The sequence below is a fragment of the Rhinolophus ferrumequinum genome, chromosome X (genome assembly GCF_004115265.2).
Source record: "Rhinolophus ferrumequinum isolate MPI-CBG mRhiFer1 chromosome X, mRhiFer1_v1.p, whole genome shotgun sequence".
Classification (NCBI taxonomy): domain Eukaryota; kingdom Metazoa; phylum Chordata; class Mammalia; order Chiroptera; family Rhinolophidae; genus Rhinolophus; species Rhinolophus ferrumequinum.
The window spans coordinates 4,754,704-4,781,334 of NC_046284.1; the positions used below are offsets into that span (position 1 = coordinate 4,754,704).

At 39.3% G+C, this 26,631-nt stretch overlaps 1 protein-coding gene across 4 annotated transcripts in view; it reads left to right on the forward strand.

Moving 5' to 3' along the window:
• Positions 1-14,918, forward strand: part of EDA2R (ectodysplasin A2 receptor) — an 81,626-nt gene extending 66,708 nt beyond the window's left edge. For 2 of the 4 annotated variants that reach the window (XM_033109577.1, XM_033109567.1), the window contains exons 4-7: positions 7,500-7,678; positions 8,219-8,304; positions 9,940-10,101; positions 12,873-14,918. In XM_033109577.1, coding sequence (XP_032965468.1) covers positions 7,500-7,678; positions 8,219-8,304; positions 9,940-10,101; positions 12,873-13,255 — 810 coding nt within the window. In that variant the 3' untranslated portion in view covers positions 13,256-14,918. The remainder of the gene's footprint in view (positions 1-7,499; positions 7,679-8,218; positions 8,305-9,939; positions 10,102-12,872) is intronic. The other 2 variants (XM_033109585.1, XM_033109594.1) reach the window with 2 other exon arrangements.
• The last annotated feature ends 11,713 nt before the right edge of the window (positions 14,919-26,631 follow it).

Here is a 26,631-nt window from a genome sequence, read left to right on the forward strand (position 1 = left end):
AAAATTAAACATATTTAGAAATTAAAAAATAAAAATAAAAAGCCATTCTATAAGCCATTCTAATAGGTGTGAATTGGTATGTCATTGTGGTTTTGATTTGCATTTCCCTAATGAGTAATAATGCTGAGCATCTTTTCATGTGCTTATTGGCCATTTGTATATTTTTTTTGGAGAAATTTCTATTTGTCTATTTTTTAATTAGGATGCTTGTTTTAGATCTTTATATATTTTGGATATTAAACTCTTATAAGACATGATTTACAAATATATTCTCCCATTTTGTGGATTTCTTTTTATTCTTGATTATGTCCTTTTATGCACAGAAGTTTTTAATTTTTATCGAGTCCAATGTATCTATTTTTTCTTTTGTTGCTTGTGCTTTTGGTGCCATCTCTAAAAATCCTTTGCAAAATTCAAGGTCATGAAGATTTACTCCTGTTTTCTTCTAAGAGTTTTATGATTTTAACTCTTAAAATCATTTAGGCCGCTTATTTATTTTGACTTCATATCTTGCCTGTAGAAATCCAGTTGTCCCAGCACTGTTTGTCAAAGAGACTGTTCTTTTCTCATTGAATGGACTTGGAACCCTTGCCAATGTATGGGTTTATTCCTGGACTCTCAATTCTTTTCCATTGGTCTGTATATCCAATATACTAGTACCAGACTTTTTTGATTAATGTAGCTTTATAGTAATTTTTGAAATACAATTTTTTTCTTCTTTTTCAACATTGTTTTGGGTATTTGAGGCCCCTTGTAATTCCCTGTGAATTTGGGGATCAGATTTTCAATTTCTGTATGGATGGAATTTCAACAGGGATTCTGTTGAATCTATACACAACTTTCAGTAGCATTGACATCTTAGCAATATTATGTCTTCCTAAACATGAACACAGGATGTCTTTTCATTAATTATGTCATATTTAATTCCTTTCAGAAAGATTTTGTACTTTTTAATGTACAATTTTCTCACATCCTTGTTTAAATGTGTTCCTAGGTACTTTATTCATTTCAATGCTATGAAATGTAATTGTGTGTTAGTTATTGTCCAGTTTTATTATGTCAATTAGAAAAAGTATTTTTATTTAAGTATAGTTGCTATACAATCTTGTACTGGGTGTATTAGTTTCAGATATACAATATAGTGATTCAACATTTTTGTACCTTACTATGGGATCATCCCACTAATTCCAGTAATCATCTGTCACTGTACAAACTTATCACAATTGCTTTTTAAATTTTTTTATTGTTTTTTGCTGTCATATAGAAACACAGCTGATTTCTGTGAGTTGATCTTATACCCTGCAACTTTTATGAATTCATTATGTGTGACTTTGCTATGGCTGCTATAACAAAATACCACAGATTGGGTGACTCAAATAACAGAAATTTATTTTCTCACAGTTCTTGAAGTTAGAATTCTCAAAGCAAAGTCTAGGCAGATTTGGTGTCTTCTGTTTCTCTCTTTGCTTGCAGGTGTCTGCCTTCTTGCTGTGTGTTCACATGGTCATTTCTCTATGTCTGTGTCTGGTATCTCTCTCTCCCCCTGTGTGTCTAATCTCTTTTCTAAGGACAGGCGTATTGCATTAGGCTCACCCTAACTACCCCATTGTAACTTTGTTGTCTCTTTAAAGGCCTTGTCTCCAAAATAAAGTCATATTCTGAGATACCAGGAGTTACGACTTCAACATATGAATTTGGGAGTAGGACACAATTCAGCCTATAACATTTTGTTAGCTCTAGTAGCTTTTGTGTGAGAATTTAAGGTTTTCTATATGTAGCATCATGTGATCTGCAAATATAGTTTTGTTTCTTCATTTCCAATTTGGATGCATTTCAGTTATTTTCCTTCTCTTCATAATAGCTCTGCCTAGGACTTCCTGTACAATGTTGAATTGCAGTGGTGAAGGTGGTCATCCTTCTCTCGTTCCTGATCATAGGGGGAAGGTATCAGTCTTTTACCATTAAGTATAATGTTAGATGTGGGTTTTTCATACGTGTCTTTTTTTAATGTTGAGGAAGTTCCCTTTTATTCCTAATTTTCTGAATGTTTTTCTCTTGAAATGATGTTGGATTTTGACAAAAGCCTTTTCTTTGGCAATTGCAATGATCATTTTTTCCCTTCATTCTATTAATGAGCTTTATTACATTGATTGATTGATTTTCTTAAGTTAAATCACCATGGCATTTCTGATAAATCTCACTTGGTGTATAATCCTTTTACTATTCTGTAGGATTCACTATGCTAATATTTTGTTGAGGATTTTACATGAATATTCATAAGGGATATTGCTGTGTAATTTCCTTTTCCTGTGATAAAATGAGTTAGGAAATATTCCCTCTTCTTTAATTTTTTGGAAGATTTTGAGAAAGATTAGTGTTAATTATTTAAATGTTTGGAGGAATTCATCAGTGAAGCTGGTCCTGGACTTTTCTTCATTGAGAGGTTTATGATTACTGATTCAATCTCTTTACTTCTTATAGGTCTGTTGATGTTGTTTATTTCTTCTTGAATCACTTTAGGTAATTGGTGGATTTCTAAGAATTTGTACATTTCATATCTTATTTAATTTGTTGGTGTGTAATTGTTCATAAAATTATTTTATTTTTTTTCCATAAAATTATTTTATAATCCTTTTGTTTAATTTCTGTGAGGTTGGTAGTAATATCCTCATTTTCATTTCTAATTTTAGTTGTTTGCATCTTCTTTCAGAGCTTTTTATCTTTGTCAGTATAGCTAAAAGATTGCCTATTTTGTTGATCTTTACAAAGAATAAACTTTTTATTTCGTGTATTCTATTGTTTTTATAATCTATCTCCATTCTAATCTTTATTTTTCCTTTATTTTACTAGCTTTGGGTTTAGTTTGTTTCTCTTTTCTAGTTCCTAAAGGTATAAAGTTAGATTACTGATTTGAGATCTTTTTTCTTTTTTTTTTCCCTTTCTTCCACCTCCCCATCCCCCACTCCGGTTCCAGCCATTGTTTTTCAGTCTAGTTGTGTAGGACGCAGCTCCCTGGCCCATGGAATTTTGAGCCTTGCACTCCCCCTGGCTGAGGCAGTCGTTCGCCGGTCAGCTGCTCACAGCAGCTCACGGCAGCTCTTGCTGGCTGCCAGCCGCTCACGCTGGCCACTGGCCACTCATGGCAGCACAGGGCAGCTCACACTAACGTCTGGTTGCTCAGGGCAGCCCAGCTCCAGGGAGAGTGGTTGTTCTCAGTCTTAGCTATAGAGGGCGCAGCTCACTGGCCCACGTGGGAATCGAACCAGAGACTTTGGCACTAGGAGCACGGTGCTCCAACCACCTGAGCCACAGGTTTTTTTTGTTTTGTTTTGTTTTTAATCTAGTCTCCCAATCTGCCTTTGGAGAGTTTAATCAATTGGTGTGAAGAGTAATACTATAAGAGAGTACGTCTGATATTTTATTATTTGTTGTATGTATGCTTTATACCGTTTTCTGTCCCTTATTTTCAACATCACTGCATTTTTTGGTAATAGTTGATTTTTTTTCATTGAAAAATTTTAATTCTCTTATTTCTTTTGTGTATATTTTTAGATAATTTCTTCAGGGTTACCATGTGGCTTCCACCTAACATTCTAAATTTTAACAAAGCAGTTTGAATTGATACCAATTTAACTTCAATAGCATACAATAACTCTACTCTTATACAGCTTCATGTCACCTTCCTTTATGTTACTGTTGTCACTTTTATTATCTTAATCATTGTATGCCCAATAACAGATTTATAATTATTATTTTTTAAATCATACCGGAAATAACAGGTGGAGTTAAAAACCAAAAATGCAATCATGCTGCCTTCTATGTTTGTCCATATATTTACCTTTACCAGGGATATTTATTTCTTTGTATGGCATTGATTTACTACTATCTAGTGTCCTTTGATTTTAACCTGAAAATTCCCTTTAGTATTTCTTGTATTACAGGTATAGTGGTATCAAACTCCCTCTGTTTTTGTTTATCTAGGAATGTTTTCATTTCTCCCTCATTTTTGAAGGATACTTTTGCTGGATATATTATAGAATTATTGGTTAACAATTTATTTATTTTGACACTTAAATATGTCATCTTATTGCCTTCTAGCCTCCACAGTTTCTGAAGAGAAATCAACTTTTAATCTTATTAAGGACACTTTGTACTTAACAAGCTGTTTTTCTCTTGCTGCTTCAAGATATCGTCTTTGTCTTTAGTTATCCATGTTTTGTTTATAATATGTTTTAGTATGGATGTCTGAGTTTTTCCTACTTGAAATTCTTTCAGCATTGTGGATGTGTTTGTTTATGTCTTTCATCAAATTTGGGAAATTTTCAGTATTATTTCTTCAAATATTCTTTCTTCTCCATTTTTCTCTTTTCCTTCTTGGATTCCTATAATGCATATGTTACTCTATATTACAACCTCTTAGGTTTTGTTTACTTTTTCATCATCTTTTGTTTTTATCCTCTTTATAATTTCAACTGTTCTGCCCTCAACTTTGTTCATTCTTTCTTCTTCCTGCTCAGATCTGCTTTTGAACAAGTCTAGTGAATTTTTTCATTTGTTATTTTATTTTTCACCTCCAGTATTTATATTTGGTTTCTTTTTTCAACTTTTTTCTTTACTGATATTCCCATTATGTTCATACATTTATTTCCTGATTTTTCTTAGTTTTTTGTCCATGTTTTTCTTTGAACATACTTTTTTTACCTGTCTTTATTATTATTATTATTATTATTATTATTATTATTATTATTAGTTTCAGGTGTACAAAACAAGTAATAGATAGACATTTGTACCCCTCACAAAGTGATAACCCCCTCCCCCAATCTACTATCCCTCTGACATCGCACACAGCCGTTACATTTCCACTGTCTCTATTCCTTATATTGCACTCCACTTCTTGTGAATGAATATATATATATAATTATAGTTGACATTCATTATTATTCAGCTTTAGCTTCAGGTGTACTGTTCAGTAATCAGGCATCTACACCGTCCCTGAAGTGGTCTCTCTAATAAGACAAGTGTGAACATATTTAAGACAGTACTTTTAGTCTTTGTCTGGTAAGTCCAATGTCTGCACTTCCTCAGGATCAGTTTCGGTCAATTGTATTTGTTCCTTTAAAATGAGACGTACATTCCTGTTCCTTTGTATGTCTTGTGATTTTGGTGGTGGTGTTGTTGAAAACTGGTCATTTTTTAAATTATAATGTGGTAACTTTGGAAATCAGATTTCCCCCCTTGTCCATATTTAGCTTTTTTTTTCTTTATTTGTTAAAGGCCATGGTAGTCTATTTCTTTAGGTATTTTTCCAAAATATATTTTTGTAAAGACTGTATTCCTTGCCACACATGGTCACTGAAATCTGTGTTCATTTAGATTGTGTTCACTTAATATTTTGACAGATTTCCTTGAGTGCCAGGAGTTTAAAAAAGCCAAACAACATCAGCAATCAAAAAAAGAGAGAGAGAAAAAACCACACACACCCCTCCAAGTCTTTGCGGATTAATTCTGTACTGAAGCCCTCCTTCAACACTTAGCCAAATTTACACTTAGTCTATGGATCACCCAATGTGTAAGCTTTGGGTCTTTTCCAGTCTTTTCTGAGCATGTGTTTTGCTCTAGGCATATGTGTGCCTTTCTGAATCCCCTTATATGTATTGGTGCTTTTAAATGTCCTAATTTCCAAAAGAATCTCCCCCAGATATAGCTCCCAGAATTAGGCAGTGTATTGTATGTTTTCACCCATAATTTGTTGCCCCAGGCATCTATGGTTTGTTAAGTTTGCTTTGTAACATTTTAAAACAAATGCCCACCCCTTTTTCAGTCTGCATTCTGTATTGAGTGAAACAGAGGTGATCTCATTGTATCATTCCTTTAGGTAGCCCCCAGACAGGTTAAAACAGACATACACAATAATTTGTGAATAAGTTTTGCTCAGCTCACTCTGAAACTAGACATAAGGGCCTCAAACTAGGAATTCAGGTTGATGCCACTTCAAGATTACCTCCACTTTAGGACTGGTGCTGCTTTGGGGAGAGGGCTATGGTAAGGGCAAGTAAAAATGCCAAAAACCTTTCCTATCATTTTCAAGTTGCCTTTTTCTTGATTCAACATTTGCTTCATTTCTGTAACCCTTACCTGTTTCCAAGAGTTCTGACAACATTGATTCTGACAGTTTCTGCTTGCTTTTCTGTGTTTCTGTGAGGAAATTAAAACTTGGAGCTGCCACCTCCTCCATTGTCTTGATGTCCTCTGTCATTTTTAATACATTGATTTCAGCATCATCCTGGGTGTCCCTATGCACCATAAAATCAAAGTATAAAGAAAATTAAGTATATTTTACATATAAAATAAAGTATAAAGCAAAAAAACAGGCATTTTGCAAGAGCCAGACCTAGGAGAGGCATACATAATTTTATTCCATTGGCTAGAAATTAGGCACATGGCTCTACCTAACTGCAGTGGGATGAGGGAGTACTGGCTATAGTAGGTCCAGGTTTAAAGGAGAATGAGTTTGGTGAACAACCAATCAGTTTCTGCCACAGCTACTAAATAGTTAATATCCATTGATAACTAAAATTGTGTCTTTGAGAAAAAGCTATAACATATCTGGCGGGAGCCTTGCTCCTAGCTTAGAATTTCAGAGCTGGAAGAATATTTAGAAACCATCTATTTCAATCTCCTCTGATTCCCATAAGTGGAGAGGGGCTGGCCAGAGACACACTGAGTCAATACAAGACCTGAGACAAGAGCCAGCTGAATTACTCATCTCTCCACTATACCATTGGCATTCAAACATTTTTGACCATTACCAAGAGTAAGAAATATATTTTTCATTACAGTCCAACATATATTTACATATATTTTATCTGTAAAAGATTTACAAAACAATACTGAGGTAGGTAGTGATTACAGCTATTTGTCAAATATTTCCAGCTCCCCACCTTCTGGCACATTGTAGAATTGCACTTTCTTTTACTTTTGTAATTACTAATGATCAGGTGATATGTGTGGTCAAGGATATGTAAGCAAAGTGAAATAGGAAGAGCCAGTGCACAGTTTACAATGTTCCCTTTTGGCAGCACAAAGATGAAGCCTCTGTCACCCTGGGTAACCCAATGAGGAAAATATAATGCCCAGCCCCCAGTAAACCTGTGGTAGGCAAATAGTGTGAATGAGAAAGAAACATTTGTTACTTTAAGACACTGAGATTTGAACTTTGCTTTTTGCCATAGCGTAACCTATCCTATGCTGAGTGATATAAATACGTAGCTTTCGTATATGCTACGTATGCACTCTGGTATTTGATACCATTGTTTTATTTTATCCTATTTGAATTTTCAATGCTGGTTGCAACCTACTAAATTGATTTCATGACTTGGTAATGGGTTGCAACTTGCAGTTTGTAAAACACTACTCTATACAATGTCTACTTGTCCCATATCTGATAACTCTCTCCAAGTTCCTATAAAGCAGTGTTAGTAACTCCCATTTCTCTGCAGGATTGTGGCTATGGAGAGGGTGGAGATGCATACTGCACAGCCTGCCCTCCCCGCAGATACAAAAGCAGCTGGGGCCACCATAGATGTCAGATTTGCATCACCTGTGCTGTCATCAATCGTGTCCAGAAAACCAACTGCACAGCTACCTCTAATGCTGTCTGTGGGGATTGTCTGCCCAGGTGAGCCCACTTTATGAAGCCAAGCTCTTCAGGGCCTTCTCTAGGCCTTGGAGTTCTCTCTCAACCTTATCTCTCACAGCCTACTTGAAATATTCTAACTTTATATCATGATGATTTTAAACTCCTGTGAGGAAGAAGCAGTGTCTTCCCAAGATGCCTCTGTAAAGTGCCTAGCACATAGTCAACCACAGATGAGTACTTAGCAGCTTTATTGTCATGCTGGCATGCTTAGCCCAGGTCCAAGATTCAACGCAAATCTCACTGTAGACCTAAAAGAGAGTAGCACTGTCAAAGCAGTGCTCCTCTCTTTTGTGAGACTAGTTTCCCTTTTGTCTGTAGGGTGTGGTGAGTGGGGGAAGAGTTGGAGTGTCTGGGACTCTGAGTCAGAATGAGACATTGAGGCAGAGAACTCACGAGGTGTGGTGGTGAGTGTTGGCTTCCAGGAGAGCAAGACTCTTAGAAGCTGCCTATGGTCTCAGGAAGGACCTGTCCAAGGGCATTGATTGATCACCTTGCCATCCCTTATTGCTCTGACCACAGGTTCTACCAAAAGACACGCATTGGAGGTGTGCAGGATCAAGAGTGCATCCCATGCACGAAGCAGACCCCCACTTCTGAGGTTCAATGTGTGTATCCAGTTCTCTTCTCATTTTTCCTCCCCAACCCATTGGGTGGTAGCAGGACAGGGCAGTAAAGACTTACCCCCTCATACTCCTTTCTGTGGAGTAGATTGGCAAGGGAATCAGATTTGAATCCTGGTTTCGCAATGTATTATCTGTAACCCTCTGCAAATCATGGAAATTTATTGAACCTCATTTCTCTCATCTGAAAAAAAAAGTACTAAGTCATGACAATCATTGTTTTTCATACCTTATGGGATGGTTGTGTAGGCCTTATGAAATAATAGATGTAGAAAACACCTTATAAATTATAACATGTGTACTTGTGGATGGTGATGATGATGATGACGATGATGCTATGAGGTTTATAGGAGTCCCTAATGGTTAGAACTAGTAAAAGTCTCACTGAAATACTAGGATCTAGTCTATACCTATTTCACTGCCTATTTATCTGTCTGTCTGTCATTTTTATTGATCTACTATCTATATATCTGCTCATGTATTCTTTTTAAATTTTTGGTGTCTTTTAAATCCTAAAATATAAAATATTTCAAATATGTAGAAACATTTTAAATGCAGGAAATATAAAAATAAAAATGATCAGTTACACAACACCCATAATTAATAAATTTTAACATTTTGCATATTTGCTTCAGATTTTTAAAAAAAAACAAAGATTCCACAGGTTTAATGGAATTCCTTTTTTCATCCTGAGTTTCATTCTTTTCCTACCTTCCCACAAGTAATCATTATCATGAAATTGTATGTATCTTGTTAGTAGACTATGCTACAATAACAAACCCACAAATCTCAGTGATATAATACAATAAAAGTTTGTTTTTCACTATACAAAGACCTTCCTTCATCTTGTGACTATACCATTTAGACCATGTGGCATCCAGGTTAATGGGACAGGGGAAGAGATGGAGAAGGCTTACTGGCTCTTAACTACTTCAGTCTGCAAGTGACACACATTACTTCCACTTATAGTCCTTAGGCCAGAAGTACTCTGATGGCCTTACCACAAGGGTATATAGGATATGCAGGGAACCATTTGAATCATTGCTGAGCACTGTGACTCTGCCATATTGTCAACCCATGTTTTAATACTTGTATTCTTTTGTGATATATTTATTATGTATATATTCATAGGAAAGACATTCTATTAGTTTATATTTTATAATGTTTTATGTAAATGATATCCAGCTATATGCTTTCTCTCCAATTTGCTTTTCCCTCTGCATTATTTATGTTAATCCATGCAGGTTTTTTAAGCGCTATATAATAATATTACATCATAGGATTATACCATAATTTATTTATCCTGTGCCCTAATCATGAACATTTTAGTTTGTTTCCACTTCTCTAGGTTATATAACTAGATGTGACATGGAAAGACCACAAGATTTGAGCATCTCCAAATAATTGTACTAATTCATACCATACCAGCAGTGTATGCCAGTTTCTCTGCTTTGTTCTTTATGCTTTTGCCTGCTCTACAAAGAAGTAAAAGCAGCTTAGCCACCCTAATTGGGGAAGGCCCTAGGGAGAGGGTGATGGCTTGAGAAAGACCAGGCCTAGTGTCAAGGTGACTATTGACTGCCCACACTGACTGACCTCCCCCACTTTCTTGTCTCACAGGTGCCTTCCAGTTGAGCTTAGTGAAGGCAGATGTACCCACAGTGCCCCCTCAGGAGGCCACACTTGTACTGATGAGCAGTCTGCTCGTGGTGTTTACCCTGGCCTTCCTGGGGCTCTTCTTCCTCTACTGCAAGCAGTTCTTCAACACACATTGCCAGCATGGTAAGGGTAGCTGCTTTGCACATTACGTGAATCAGGAACAAGGCTCTGATTAGCAGAACAGATGAATTTTCTGGGGCTGAGAGTTAATAGGCCTTCCACACAGTGCTGGAAAACCCCAGGGGTGGACTATCTTGGGGTGGCAATAGAAAGCATAGGGCTTCAGAGATGACTGAGGCTATTGGAACCTGCTTCATTAAGGTACAGGGATTCATAAAGGAATACAGCATAATGGGAAAATCCTTGGGAAAGGAATCTGCAAGCGTGGGTTCACTGTGTAACTTTAAACAAGTCATCTAGCTTATTTGGGCCTCTTTTTCCCTAATCTTTAAAATGATAGATTGTGTTGGATTCGTTGGTTTCTAAGTTCTTTTCCAATTTTTTCATTTCTAGTAATAGGTACAGATTCTGGAACATGTCAGGAATGAAGGAAGGCTAGATGGATTTGAGATATGATTGTAATAAAAGTGGGTGAGGTCCTGCGTAACTGTATTTAGTATAGTAATAATCCAGATATGGGTAACTAAGAGCCCAGTGTCCAGTGGAGTTGGCAAACTTAGACTTTTTTCCCCCCAACAATAATGATTTTCAGAGTTCTGGCCCAGTCCCTAGGAGATGGCCATGTGAAATTCTAGAAGGTCATATTTAAGTCGGGAACAACACTGTGATCTGTTTTCAGCACACCTCCAGCCATCAGCCAAGAATATGAGACAGAATGTCCATGTCACTAAGGGCAAAGATGGGAGAGGTGGGATGGTGGCTGACCAGAACCAGGCAAGGTGTTAGAACTCCACCCAAGTGTACTGAGGCTCAATACAGCTTAAGTGCCATCATGGAACTGAAAGCTAGGCAGAAACACCAAAACAGGAACACAGGCTAGTGAATGATGTTGATTTAGTAAGGAAGAGGGAGGATAAAGTTTACTAGATACAGGGATGCTCAGGACTTCTCCTCAGCCCACTAGATACACAACTTTTACCTGTCTCTATTGGTATAAGAAGATCCCTGTTATATAGACCTACCTTGGTGATTTTGACTATAGGCCCTGCCAGATGATCTTCAAAAAGCCTAACAGTATGTTTCGCTGTACCCCCGGCTTAACTGGAGATGAATCTAGCATTTCGTGGGCTTCAGGGACACAAGACTTTTATGTACTAATGAGCAGTCCCTTCATGACTTTTATCAAACTCTACTTCTCTCTCCTCTACTCTTTGGAATATTGTGGTTCTGACTTTGGAGGTCAGTTTCTCAGATAAGAGCTGTTGCCCAGTCCTTGGGCATGGGTGTGAAACATGGACAATGAAGCATTTGAGCCCCAGGGCACAGAAAGATAAGGCACCGTCTGAGAGCTGCCTGTCTCCCTCTTCTTGACTCAGAAGAGGAGAAATGGATAACCCTTATATGATTTTCCTCTGTCCTCAAGATAATAATGTAGTACGCTTTTTTGGGGATATGAGAGCAGACAGCTCCTTCAGGGTCTCCATAGGGGAAAGAGGGTTAGACATTTTCTCATTTGAGGAAGGTGTTTATCAGGAGTCACTGACTTACATGCATACTGGAGTTGTATAGGCAAGATTAGTGCATGAAGTAGATCCAATGTAAGGTACAAGAGAAAGGAGTAGGGACTGTGTGAAAGTGAAGAGTTCATCTCCTGTCAAATGGGGACTCTACTACTTAGCTCCAGCTGTTTGCTATCATGTGGGAATATTCAATGTTTCAAGATCTGGATTTTCAAGAGAAGCCAAAAATCTGGATTTTTGTATGAAATCATTTTAAGCTCTGGCAGTGAGTTATAAAAAACAATTTTTTAAAAAACCACACACAAAGCCACGAGCACAATGTGGAAGTCAAGCAAACACACATCCCGTAGGCTCTTAGTTTTAACTTGATGTCGAATCAAATTTAGGCCTGAAGAATGTATTACTATTCTATCACTGTGGTAACAAATTACCACAAATCTGATAGCTTAAAATAGCACCCATTTGTCATCTCACCATTTCCATAGATCAGAAGCTTTGTAGGCTCAGCTGAATCTCTGCTTAGAGTCTCAAAAGGTGAAATCAAGGTGTTGGAAGGGCTGTATTTCTTTCTGGAAGCTCCAGGGTACAATCCATTTCCTTGATCATTAAGGAACATGGAAGAATTCAGTTCCTTGCCTTTATATGGCTGAGGTCCCATTTCCTTGCTATCAGCTGAGCATCATTCCCAACTTCTAGAGACCACCCACATTCTTTGGCTCATCACCCTGTTTCATTTTCAAGACTAACAATGGTGGGTTGAGTCCTTTTGATGACATATCTCTCTAACACTCTCTCTGATTCTTCTGCCTCTCTCTTCCACTTTTAAGGACACATGCAATTACATTGGGTCCCTTTGGATAATCCATGGTAATCTGTCTATTTTAAGGTCCATAATCATAATTTTATATGCAGAGTGCTTTTTACCATATAACATAACATATATACAAGCATGACACCAGAAGATGAAGATGATTTGGGTTGGGTGTTGAAACCCTACTACCCACAAAGGGTTTCTCTTTCTCTGGAGACATTGTCTCTTTTCCCTGCTTCACCACCAGGTAGCCTCAATATGATACCTCAATGTAAGTGTGTTTCTCAACTGTGTCACCTCAGCCTGGTGCTAGGTGCCCTGGTCCCCAGGGAGGGGAAGGGGAGCACTAGCTCCCAGAACCTTCCTTATCTTGTACTCAGGACCAGGTGCCCTGCTGAGAGAAGCCTCTGCCTTTGGGTGACCCAGTGGCTTTCTGCTTCGAGTTGCAGGAGGTTCGCTGCAGTTTGAGGCTGACGAGGCAGCGGAGGAGGAATCTCTCTTCCCCATGCCACCTGGCCAGGAGACCAGTCCTGAGTCCCCACTGAGTGAAAGCATCTTTGAGACCCAGCCACTTAACCCCATCCTGGATGACGACAGCAGCTCGACTCGTGGCTTCCCCACCCAAGAGTCTTTTACCATGGCCTCCTGCGCCTCAGAGAGCCACTCCCACTGGGTCCACACTCCCATCGAATGCACAGAGCTGGACCTGCAAAAGTTTTCCAGCTCTGCCTCCAATACTGGAGTTGAGACCCTGGGGGGGAACACAGCTGAAAGCTCTGGAGACAGGCTGGAACTCAATGTGCCCTTTGAAGTCCCCAGCCCTTAACTCTACTGAGGTGAGCTGGAAAGGTGGGGAAGAAGGACCAGAAATTGGGGACCACCCCCAAGGAATCCTGTGGAGTAATGTTATTCAGTAGGGCTAGCAGTAGAGGAACAGGAAGCTAAGAACACTGATGGATGGAAGGGCAACAGTGGTGATGCTAATTTTTTGAGCCAGTCAGAAATCACATTTCTGGGCCTCCATTTGTCAAGGAAGTAGTTGGGTTGACATGACACCAGGCTCACTATCTCAGCCTTTGGCAAGCTCTCTCAGTGCCCCACTATCTAATAATTAGTTATTCAGTTATATCCCCTTGTGTGTACAAGCACCATGGCCCAGTAGAAAAATACACAGGCCTTGGCATCTGGGAGCCCTATATTTCAAAACTATCTCCATTCATTAATAGCTATGTGAATATTGTGTAAATCCCTTTACCTATCTGAGCCTCAGGCCCTTCATCTGGAAAGTCTGGAAAGCACTGCTCACCTCTTAAGTTCTTGTGAGGGTTGAATGAGAAATGCATGTGCAAGTGCCTTTTACAATATCTGATGCATTAGAGATATTGAAACCATGTTAGTTTCTCTTTCCTTCTGTCACCCTCAGTCATAATTTACACATCCCTTCATGTCCACTACTCATTGTATCTTTATAATATCCCTTTATGGTAAGGAGGTCAAGGTTTATTAGCCTCATTTTGTAGAGGCAGGAACTGAGACACAGAGAGAGAAAGTGATTTGCTCAAAGTCACAGTCCCAGAGCAAATCAGTGGCAGAACTAGGCTGCAACCCAGGTTTGGGAGCTCTAATCCAGACCTTGTCCAACTCTATCAATGCAACTATTCCATAGCCAATGCTGCTTTCTCAAAGGCTTAAGTAGTATGAGGCAGCAGAGTGGGTAGTTTCCTACTTTTCAACTAACCAACTACCTTTCACCATCCATTTCTGTATTTCTCCAGCTTAGGTATTGTCCAGGTCCCTCAATCACACCCCCCTCCCTACACCCTACCTAGGAAAATGTGAGCATATGTAGATGAAAGCCAAGACAGCTATTAAAACAGTCAGCCTAGATACCTTCAAGGTCACCTAGTCCAACTTACCCTCAAAGTACTCCAATCCATGCTTGAGTCCCTTTTATATTTCCACCAAATTTTGTGTAATCCTTGCGGACATACTTGCAGTGGCAGTGAGCTCACTACTGCCCAATGTGTATTGAAACTCTGACTGGTGAATTTGAGCTCAATGTAAAGAAAAACTTTGTCTCCCTATAGTACTCACCAGTGGGTCCTGGCTTTGTTCCTTGGGCCGCACAGACCTCATCTGCTTCCCCTGCCTTGTGATAGCCTTGAAGAAGTCTGAAGATAGCATCTCCTCTCTGGAAAGTACCACTTTTGGTTCCTGTAAAGTATGTGGAGCTTAGAACTGAACCCAGTTTCGTGAGGAATGGTCTCACCAGTGTAGAATAGGGTAGAACTATCATTGGCCGAAACCATTTTTTTAAGGGATGGAGAGAATAGGGCGCTAGTGAGATTGCCCCACAGGTTTCTAACTTGCTCTGCTCCCTCCCTAGGTCTCTTGGGCTCCTGGCAGCCTTGCCCTGTCATTCTCCCTGGACTCTTCTGCCTTGTTCTTATACCACAGAAGCAGCAGGGGCCTGGGATATTGTGTCCACAACAGCCAGTACTCTACGAATGGGACACATCCTATCCCATCCCACCAGAGAATTGATTCTTCACTATTTTCCTAAGACTGACCTGTGTCATTTCTTGCTTCACTATTCTAGCTAGCCTGGAGAGCTGGATTCCCCAGCCCTGGGGCTACCAGACATGTTCCTAGTTCAGCTTGATTATAGAGAAGAGGGGAGTGGATGACAATGAATGGGGTAGAGTTTTACTGCCTGCATCTTTGATCGGGTGGACCTGAAAAAATGACCTCTCAGTATTCTATTGATATATCTACCTAGCACTTTAGGGACAAAATCAAACCCTCCCCGCTTTAGATCCTCTGCACTGCTCCCTTCCCTAACACACACACACACACACACACACACACACACACACACACACACACACACAAATCTTGGGTGAGGATTGACAGCTTTATTCTCCATTCATCTCATAGATATCTATGACTGTGACAGCTCTGGACTTATTCCATTTGCCAGGGTCTTCCTCCCCACATAATAGGTCTGTACCCTTCTTTAGTGGGGAGTCAACTCAGTGTCTTTTTAATCTTTAAAATGGTACTTTCTAAAGTTCCTTTCATTTTTATTTCTTTTCTACTATTGCCTCTTTTGTACCTCCTTTTTTCCTGGTCTTCTGAAGCCTAAGGTTGAATTTCTAGATTCCCCAGGGCCAAACTGACAGCTCAGAGCTTTGGCCTTTATGGTTACAGTGAAGTTCCTGGGATCTATGAGGGGGACACTCAGGACATAAGGTTTCCAATGAGGTCTGACCCTAAGGACAGCTTAGAGAGCATTGGTGCTTTCTTGGTTTAAAGAAAAAAACAATCAATTTCTAATCCTTCACCACCAGTTTTACATGCTTCTCAGAAAGAAATGGAACATCTTTCTCCATGACTGATGGCGCAGAGAACCTCAGGGCTCAGAATGTGGACATCATGGAATGTTTTTAAGTCTACCTTATCTCCATAATGGGCCATTTGGGCTGATGCCCACTGCCTCCCAGTGGGTCAGATTTGGAAGGAAAATGTGCTCAGTTGAGTGTAGTAACTGTCTTCTTTGTTTGGGAGCAGTCTATATAGTCCAGAATATTGGATGTGACTTAATTTGTAATAATCAAGATTGGAAATAGGGCTCTGTTATCTTGGTATGGGAAAGCTGGAATTTACTACATATATGGTACTGCACTTTACAGTTTGCAATGTGCATTCACAGCCATAATTTCATTGGGTCTTTACACAGACCCTAAGGTGGGTAAGGTATGGATTACAATCCCCAGTTTATAGGTGAGGAAACTGAGGTCCAGAGATGGAAAGTAACTGGCCTTACTTAGTGATGTAGGGGTAAATAGCAAGGATAGGGGGCTCTCCAATATCTTGAAATCTTCATTTTATGTAAGATAGTGTTTTGGAATAGGAGCATTTTGGTTTTCTGGCATATTTGTTCCAGAAAACAGCTCTCTTTGGTAGTAAAAATGGTGGAGAGACAAGTAAGGCCCTTATACCTGGATGTACCGGGGGTGCCAAAAATATGTATACAAGTGGACACTTTGGTCAGCGTTGCTCAAGCAGTAGTTCACCATAATCAGAAGTGTCTGGACGCTGATGGTAACTACTTTGAGCATCTCTTGTAACTGCAGAAGTCAAATGTGACTTGTATTCATCTTTTGTTATTGGTATATATTGAGGATTACAATTTAAATACAGTTTTCCTTTCCTAAAATGTGTATACAGTTTTTGGCACCCTCTGTAAATAAGGTAATGGCCTTTCCCACCATACCATGCCTATCCTCTTCCCTGCCCCGTAGCTCCCCCACCCCACCCTTCAAGCAGCCAGGATATACATTTTCTGCCTGGGCTGACCCGAGTGGGAAGCTAAGAGACTTTTTATTCAGCACTGACTCTGAAGAGGTCAAAAAGAAGGGCTGCAAGGTTAGACAAGACTCTTTCCACCTGTCTGTCTTATCTCCTTTTGCTCTTGGAGTGCGGAGAGAAGGGATATAAGCTGGAGCCAGTAGGAACATCCATCCTACTTGCCCCCCCACACACATTTCTCAGTTCAATTTAAGAGTCTCTGATCTTAGTATAGGGAAGCCTTGAGACTTTAACTTTATGTGGAGGTTGGAGGGGGCCAATTGTACCATCTTTAAAAGCCTCCCCTAGGTAGATTGCAAATCTTTGAGCAAATCTGTCAATCATAACATTTCAGTGATTTACAGTCTAAAAAATACTTATTCATACATTTTGTCTATTTTAAAGATGAGGAAATTGAGGCCCAGACAGGAGTAGTAACTTACACAAAGCAATTCATATTTGGGAAAGGCAGCCTGGCCCATATACCCACCCCTAGACCCAAGTGTAGATACCATGGCTGAGAGCAGAGACCAAGAAGGGCAAACAGAGCAGACACTGCTCTTGACTCTAGCGGAGTGATAGGCAGAGGTGTTGGAGGGCAATGGTTAATTCTCTCCACTGCGTAAATAGCCCTTAAAAGATCACTAAGGAGTATAGGAAAGAGACTTAGGAGATTAAGGCCCTTCATCCCCACTATCAGGAAATGCACCAGGCCGCATAGTTTTTTAAGTGGTCCTGAGGCAGTCTTCCATTGAAAAATAGCACATGATGTGATCTGCATCAGAGATGGAAAGAGTTTTTATTTGATTTTGTTTTGCTTCTCTCTCCCTGTACCTCTTAACTTCTATGGGCTATAAGGTTTCCTCTGCCTTCTTCCAGGTCCCTCTAGATTCACTGCATTCCCTGGGTCAGCTGGAAGGTCTTATGCATGTTTGAAGAGCAGTTTTTTTTGTGTGTGTGTGGATCTCCCGGGCCTCACCCTTTATTTGAGGTGCTATAACTCTCCACCTCCAGCAGGGAGCAGGGCTGGGTTTTGCCTTCTTGGAACCTTACAGAATATTTCTGTGCTAACATAACTTTCCCTCTGGGGCCTGATTTCCCCCAAACTACCCCCCAGCACCCAAGATATACCCCCTAATCCATTTAGGGGCAGCTGAGTGTGGAGATGAAAGGAGCCCCACTTCCCTCTTTCTACTGGCATGTTACTAATTCGATCCCAGCTCTCCCACCACCCCTTACCATTTGATTCTTCCTGAAGTGTTTTTGCTTTAGCTCCTATCTATACATCTCAGGACCAGGGAGGAACAAGCTCCTTGGAAGCTGTATTCTTCTTTATTATTTGGTTATCTTTCTGAAGCCTGTATAGTTAGTTCCTGCTGCACAAGTGTTTGTTGGTTAATTAAGTGCATAAGGCAGCATGTGCGCTTCATCATGAGGTACTAGCCATGTCGAAAGAATGCTCTCTATCTACAGCAAGACCTCTGCTTTCAGGATCATATTAAGTGCATCTTTGGAGATAGTCTCTATAAACGCTGATTGAAGTCCCCTGGGGCAACCCATTGATCAGGGTGGTAAAAAGCACCCTGGGAAAAAGTAGAAAGGCTCCATTGTACTGGCCTGGGGATTAGAAGCAATTGAATTACAAGCCTACACCAAGCAGCCTGGCCTCACATAGGTATTAGCAAATATGTATGAGCTAAGGGCTTAGGCCTTGGCCTTTGGGTTCTCTGTTCTTTTCTTTCTGGGGTACTTGTCACTGGCTTTATTAGCCATGTCTACATCTTATAGGGTAAGAACTGGTACCCAAACAGAAGATGATTCAGTTCAACTTGAGCAGGCCGTAGGTCTTCAAAGGTCACCATGTCGCTGGCAGTGGTTCAAGCCCAAGTCTAACACTGCTGCTCTACAGGAAAGCTAGTAATTATAACACGGTAATAGCAATAATATAAAGATCAGATAACATAGTCCGCCTTCTTCACTGTGCCTGCTCTAGACTTCATAATTTACAGAGTTCTTTTACACCCATGGTCTCATTTCATCCTCACAAGCCCCTGAATTGGAGGCTATTATATCTCCTTTAAAGAAGAGAAAACCAGCTCACATTATATACATGGCTTTTCAGGCGAGAGGTCAGTCTGGCCCAGGTCTCCTGATTCCCAGTCCAGGACTTTCTCTACTGCTCAAGGCTTCCCCTTAACAACTGCTTTAGGATGGTACAGTTACCATAGTGGCACTGGGGACATCATTGCAGAAAAGCCAGCAGCCATGTAGCAAAATCCCCCAATGGTGTATGAACACTATCACAACAAACTTCCTGGAATACCCAGCCCTCAATAGCTTCTTAGCACTGACTTTTTCCTGTACCAATGAATATGCCAGCCTTGGTTGCTGGGGCTAGCTCAATTCACAGTTGTGCCAGCCAGGAGCAAGGTCCTTATGGTGTGAACAGTGTGGCCATCCCAAGGCATACCCAGAATCATGTAAGGGTTCTAACTTTCTTTCTGAAGTTGAAAAATTGGAGTTGGCAATTGGGAAATGGAAACGAAGTTTTACTTTGCTTTTTAAGTATTTTGGGTAGAGGTGAGGTAAAGCATGTATTTCTTCTTTAAAATTGCTGTTTGGCCATGGCAAATGTCACACTCAAGTGTTTGCTCCTCAAGAGTGCTTTTTAAAGATTTTCTTTTCATTGCTTTTAAAGTGTAGCCATCTTTGTTTCAGCACCTTGCTTTCATGTATCTTTTCTGCTTGGGGTTTATTGGTCGGTGGAAGCCCAAAAGAGACTTAATAAAATATTTTCAACATACCCCCAAGCCTAGATAATAGTTGAGTTCTCTATATTTGAACTAGCAAAAGAAAGTTGTTTTTGTTTGTAACAGTGTGGAGGTGTTTGCTGGGGATGAGTTTGGTTTTGTTTTGGTTCAGTATTTTTCTCTCTGTATATTTTGATTTGGATTTTGACAGGGATAAGTCTGGGAGAGCAACCTTTTCCTCCTAGGTTCTCAGATCCAGACTTGGTAAGAGTGTCAATACTGCAGCTCCGTCTCCCCAACACACTGCCTTACTGTGCTGAGAAGGTAATTTCTCATGCCTCTAATTCCCTGCCTGCCTCACTACCAAGGTCTTTGGTGTTTTACATTGTATATAGGTATCTTTTAATTACTTTTCCATCGAAATTGGATATTTATAGAGATTTTATTAGATCTTGAGCCATATGCATGTGTGTCTACTGACAAAGTTGTGTTTTGTTTCTGGTGCTCTGGATATATTTCATATTAGCCAATAAACATAAATACATCCAAATACCATGTTTATTCCTCTACTTTCAAAGAACCAAGGTGCCTCATTTGGCTGGTGTGTCTTTGCTCAGTGAGAACAGCAAGAGAATGTGTTTCTTATCAGTGGATGAAGGCCAAGTAGTGGGATCCACTGACTTGTCACCCAAGAGATATGGGCTACATAGTCCAAGCTCTCCTTCTATATTTTTTTTAATTGTTTATCACATTTATCTTCTCATCTGGGCTACAGATCTACTAGAAAGTTTTGTGTTCTAAACTGATACCTCTCAAACAGGGTTCCATGGCTCTATGTGGACTGTGCACATGTCTTCTGAGTTCTGTAAAATCTCTAGGAATTTGTACGTGTATGTTTTCATATTGATCATAATATTTTTAGAAATATAAGCATATTCCATCTAAACCATCAGGATGATTGATTACCTCTTAAAAATTCTTCCTTGCCATTTCAGAATCTGTGTTTGTATTTAAAATCTCATTGGATTCAAGGAACCACCTAAAGAGGTACTATTTAACTTTGAAAGCTGTGCTTTACTGTAGTTTTATTTAAAAGCTAGAGAAATCAAGTTTTATACCATCTTTAACATTCTGTGATCCTGAAAATACCACCTGTTAATAAGGATGTGGAGAAATGGGACCCCTCATACATTGCTGGTGGGATTGTTAAATGGTGCATCCAGTTTTAAACAGTCTGGCAGTTCCTCTAAAAGTTAGAGTGACATTTACCTTCCACTCCTAGGTTATGTATCTAAAGATAATCAAAAATATACATCCACACAAAACTTTTACACAAATATCCATAGAAACATTATTTTAATGTCCAAAAAGTGGAAACAACACACATGTCTATCAATTGATGAAGAACAAATTGCCATATATACAAATAATGGAATACTATTCAGTAATAAAAAGGATTGAACTGACATAAAGTATGTACCTCAAAGCATGCTAAGTGAAAAAGTCAGACACACAAGATCTCAGATGATTCCATTTATATAAAATGTCCGTAAAGGCAAATGAATAGAGAGAAGGTAGATTAGTGGCGGTGCGGGGCTGGAGGTGAAAAGGGGAATTGGATGTAAATAGGCCTGCGGGATTTTATTTGGGGATCAAAATGTTCTAAAACTGAGTTAGGATGATGGCTCCAGCACTCAATAAAGTTAAAAAAAAATCTTTGAAATGGATGAACTTTATAATATGTAAAATATACCTCAATAAAGCTGTTTTTTTGAAAAAAAATTCTATGATCACTGATCTCTGATTAGACTGGTATTGGTTTACTAATTTGATTTTTCTTTACAAACACCTGCTTTGCCAGAAACAATCTCAACCCCCTCTCCTTCTCCTCTTTCCCTCCCCTGTCCTCCTCCCCTTCACCTCCCATCCCTCTCTTCTCCTACCCCACCCCCACCACCGAGTTACTCAATTAGACAAAAGAGAATCTGAGTCCTATTCAGTTCTCTTCATTTTGAGCTTTCCATATAGCCTGAAGGAAAGAGAGGATGCATCTATAAGGAACTTAGAGGAGGAAGACTTAGGAGGTAGCACTCAGACCAAAGGAGGAACAACAAAGAAAATCACTACAGCTTCAGGGATGAGTCAGGAAAAGAGATATTGGGAGACATCACAGGCTACAGAGGAGTTTATTGAGGTAACCATCACAAAATGGGGGAGGAGTAAATGGGAATTACCTGACCGGTAATAGGCTAAGACTTGTGTTGAATCTGTCCTGGCTCTGTGTCAGAAAAGACCTTTTTGCCCAACCAGTCTTCCCATTCTCACTCAACAAAATTTTGAGTGCTGGTATGGTAGGGGAGATTTAGTCCTCTAATTTATGGATGGTGATAAAGGCACAGGAAGGGTTGTCACATATGTAGACCTTGTCTTTTTCAGAGCTGATATCAGAGAGTGCTTGTGCCAGCCACAAGGCAGTGAACTTATGCCATCTGTATAGCTATCAGCTACCATAATGAACAGCACAGCCAAAACTGGAATGGTGGAGATGGAGAGGAGAGGATGGATTTTTAAAAAATATTGAGGAAGTAAAATTGAGAAGACTATGTTCTGTAGAGAATGAGAGAGCAGGAGGAGTCAAATATGACTTGCAAGTTTCTGTCTTACACAACTGAGTGAAAGATAGTACACTTCACCAGACATGATGGGAAATGTAATAAATTTACTTGTGGACGTCCTTACGTCCTTACTTGGAGGTAAGTGTGGACATCCAAGTGGGATATACTCAGGAAGCAACTGACCATATAACTTTGGAACCCCACATATACTGATTTGGAGGACATGAACATATAAGCCAATAATTTGGGCCTTGAGCATGTGTGTGATCACCTATGAGAAAACAAGAGGGTTAAAAAGACTGAGAATGTTCCAATGAACATAAAGTGAACCAGGAAAAAGCAGTTTCTTGGAAACCTAGGAAAACTGGAGTTTAAAAGAGTGATTAACAGTTAAATCTGAAGAAAGGTCAAATTACTTGGAGAGTCAAAAAGTCCATTTGATTTGCCAATTAGGAAATCAATGGTCATACAATGTGATATATAGATAATGTATTATAGATTTGTACACCCGAAAGCTATGTATCTTTACTAACAATTGTCACCCCAATAAACTTTAATTAAAAAAAGAAAGAAAGAAAATCAATGGTAACCATTATTAGCGCAAAAATGGAGGAGGAAGCCATATTGCTGGGGGTTAAGGAGGTAATGACATAAAGACAAGTGAGTGTAGATTACTATTTCATTGACCTTGGGTTTTGAGAGAGAGAGAGAGAGAGAGAGCGCCGAATCCTAACCACTAGACCACCAGGGAACTTGACCTTGGGTTTTGAAAGAAAAAGAAAGATATGAGGTGTGATAAAAAAAAAATACAGTGAATGTTTAAATTTTTTAAAATTATTACAGTAAAAGACACATTGCCATTAATCCCCCTCAAAATACTCCCCTTTGCTTCAAACACACTTATCCCATCATTCTTACCACTTTCTGAAGCAATTCTAGTAGCCGTCTTTTGTGTCTTTAGTTGCACTGTCATGGCTGCTTCGATGTCCTGAATCATTTTGACTTTGGGGAAGAGCCAGAAGTCACACAGTGCCAGATTCAGTGAATAAGGTGGATTGAGGACACACCGTAATGTTTTTATTTGACAGAAATTGCCATACCAGAAGCAATGTGTGATACAGAGCATTGTCATGTTGGAGGATGAAGTAAAGACACTCACGAAAGAGGACTTCCAGAACTGCTTCAGAAAGTGGCAAGAACGATGGGATAAGTGTGTTTGAAGTGAGGGGGAGTATTTTGAGGGAGATTAATGGCAACGTGTCTTTTACTGTAACAATGTTCTTATTTAAACATTCACTGTAGTTTTTGATCACACCAAGTAGAGGACATTCAAGATCATGTTGTTGTTGTTTTATATATTTATTATTAAAAGAGGAAAAGTCAGAGCATGTTTAAATTTGAGGGAGAATTCTATAGAGAATGAATAGTTGAAAACATAGAAAATTTTGTAACAATAATAAATGAAGCCAGGTTCCAGATGAGTAAATGGAATTCAGAAAACAGGTAGAAGAGTTAACCTTTACACTGGGAGAGTTAACATGTCTTCATTGGAAGCTTATGGAAAAGAGATTATGGGTGAGAGAGGGCTTTCTTTGTCAATGAATGATACATTATTTGGGTTGCTCAGTTAGAGATATTCTTTCATGTCCAGTTCCTATTATAGAAACACCATTTGTATAATGAAAGGCAGTGCTTCTGTGCTTCAGTTTAGATGTAGAGGCAGGATGGTATGTGCAATGGAAAAAACACAGGACTCAGAGTGAGAGGACTAGATTTACCTTCTTGGATTAACCATTTGCATGACCTTGGGCAAGTTACTTGACATTGGTGTGCCTCAGTTTTCTCATCAGTAAAATGGAGATAATAACCCGTACCTACCTCATAAGGCTGTTGTGACGGTTATCTGTGAAAAAGAATGAACCATTTAGAAGTATTTTAACATCACAATGCCTTCTTGAATATAAGGTATTATAATTATCATTGTTAATAGTTTCATTCTCTTGTTATTTATCTTGTGATTATTGCTATTATTACTATATTACTACCTGATTATGACCCGATTATTAGTGTTACTGTTAATATTAATGTTGTTATGTTCCCCTCCAAATTCTGACCTTTCAACAGCTTAGAAGGCAATAAAGATATTTAGGAGAAGACTGCTTCTGTCTAGGTCATCCCACCGGTTTAAAGTGAAGTCAACATAGGAAGGAGATTGCACTCTTCCCCATATGCTCATCCCCTGGAGTTGGCTAATAATAACAGAAAATTTTTTCAGTGCTGGAAGGAAATGCCAACCTTTAACTGAGTGAAAAACAACTGCAGCCTAGCTCTCCTAGTTGGTGTTTAAATCGTGTTGTTTTCATAGTCTGTAGCAAGATATTAATAGAGATATTTCATTGGTGAAAAAGGGAAGCTGTGACCATGGCTTTTGACCAAAATTTATAAACAGATACAAAACTACAACTAATCTATAAGCACATACTAAGCAAAAAGTCCTCTTTAGCTAGAAAGAACAATCTCATTAAGGAAGACTGAGATCTCAGGGAAACTATCACACTCTTTGCTTTTCTCATTAATATTCTTTTGCATAATGCCCTCTGATGAATGTGGTTGAGCAAAAAAAAATGCCAAGATATTTCATGAGACCAGAGTCATTTAGCCTTTCAAAGGGTAAGGAGGAAAGCTATATCACAAGCAAAATGCTTGAAACAGAAATTGTGCCATATTTTTCATTCCTAAAGGAGCTCTCACAATGTGTCCTGGCTCTGTCACTATGGCCCTGTTCTGATTCAGAGGTAAAAGAAATATCCAGAATTGGTGACATAAAAGGTGAAAAAATGTTCAGGTGTATGATTGGATGCATGCATCACATGAATTTGTGTGTGTGGGTGGTGGAGGACACAAGAAGAAGATCTATGTACAGGGAAAAGTAGAGAACTGTGATACCGAAGTAAGATTAGATGTAGCTTAACACCAAAGAGAGAGTTAACACTAAGGAGGCAAGCAGGGGACAAAAAAAAATTTTAAAAAGAAAGAAAATGTAAAAAAAGAGAGAAAGGAATATACAAAAATAGAGGAGGAAGGGGAAAGAATCTAAAGAGTAGAAAAAAGGCACCAGAAATGGGGAAACCCTAATTACTGAGATGACAATCCTTAGCTCAGCAAATTCTGAACCTCTGGTTAAGACAATAGCTGAAACCCAAGCTTGAGTAGCAGGAACAAAAACATATATGGAAAGGTGAGCACCTGGTGGAATGTCGCAAGGAGAGAGACACGGTTTTGTACCCAAAGAGGGTGCTTCTGAATGGATGTGTATGGCATGTCTGGGGCACGTGTGATAGCAATGGTGTCAAATGAGAAGATGAGACTAGAAAAATTCACAAAAAGAGTGGCAGGGTATTTAGGGTTTGAACTGAAGTGAGTTGAGTTGAGGATGTGAGAGAAGGGTAAAAAAAATAAAACCTTTATAGATAAACTGAAGTAAAGCTATATACATTTAACAAGAGATAATTGGGGTGGAAACATAGAATTAACACAGGAAGAGAATTAGCAGAAAAGAGCACAATAATTTGGGTTATAGATCTATAGAATTGTCACAGGGAAGTACACGACATCAAGAAAAGTCAAGTCAGGGGAAGGGGAAGTGAAGCACCAGCAGTAAAGAAACCCTGATTCCTAGAGCAAAAAAAATGCCACAGTCTGAGAACTTGCAAGACTTCACTTTCAGGCATGAAATTACATTCAGGCCCAGTTAGCATGGAAATTACAGGTAGAAATAAGTGAGAGCACCAAGCGGGAGAGTAGCATGAGAGTTTGAGTTATAGATCTATATGATTGAGGCAGTGTATACATGCTTGTACCTGTGTGAATACGAATGTGTATGAGTGTGTGTGCATGCATGCACCTCATTGTGTCAATGTTCCAAATTAGGAAGCAACAAATTGTACTTCATGAGTAGTTACGGTTGAGGGGCTGATTTAATTTTCATGCAAAAATTGGGAGAAAATGTTACTGAGAGTGAGTACAACAGCCAACTGGGATCAAGAGTTTTAGATGGGAAAAAGTCATTATAATTCATCAGAGACCAGATATGTAATTATACACACTAGTAAAATACAAATACCAATGTATTACTCCAGGTGAGAGAGCCCATGGTTCTGAATAATAAGATGGAAAATCTGAAACCTAGAAAAGCAGAAACCAGAAGAACTGCAAAAATTTCTGAGTTTGGGGAGTCACATTTGAGAAGATGGGGTAATAGAAGATGAGGGCCAGTCACAGGTAGGTCTTGCTCCTTGTGATGACCTTTTGCCTTTTGATGTGGCCAGGCTACGTTGAGGCAGAAAACAAATATACGAGAGCACCAAGCTGGTGCTTAGGGGTACAGTGAAGAAAAATAAGCTGTTCCTACTGGTAAGGAGGGGCTTTTAAATAGTCTTCCCTCCCTCACACACCATTTCTAAAGCAACGTAGGTGAGACTTGTCAT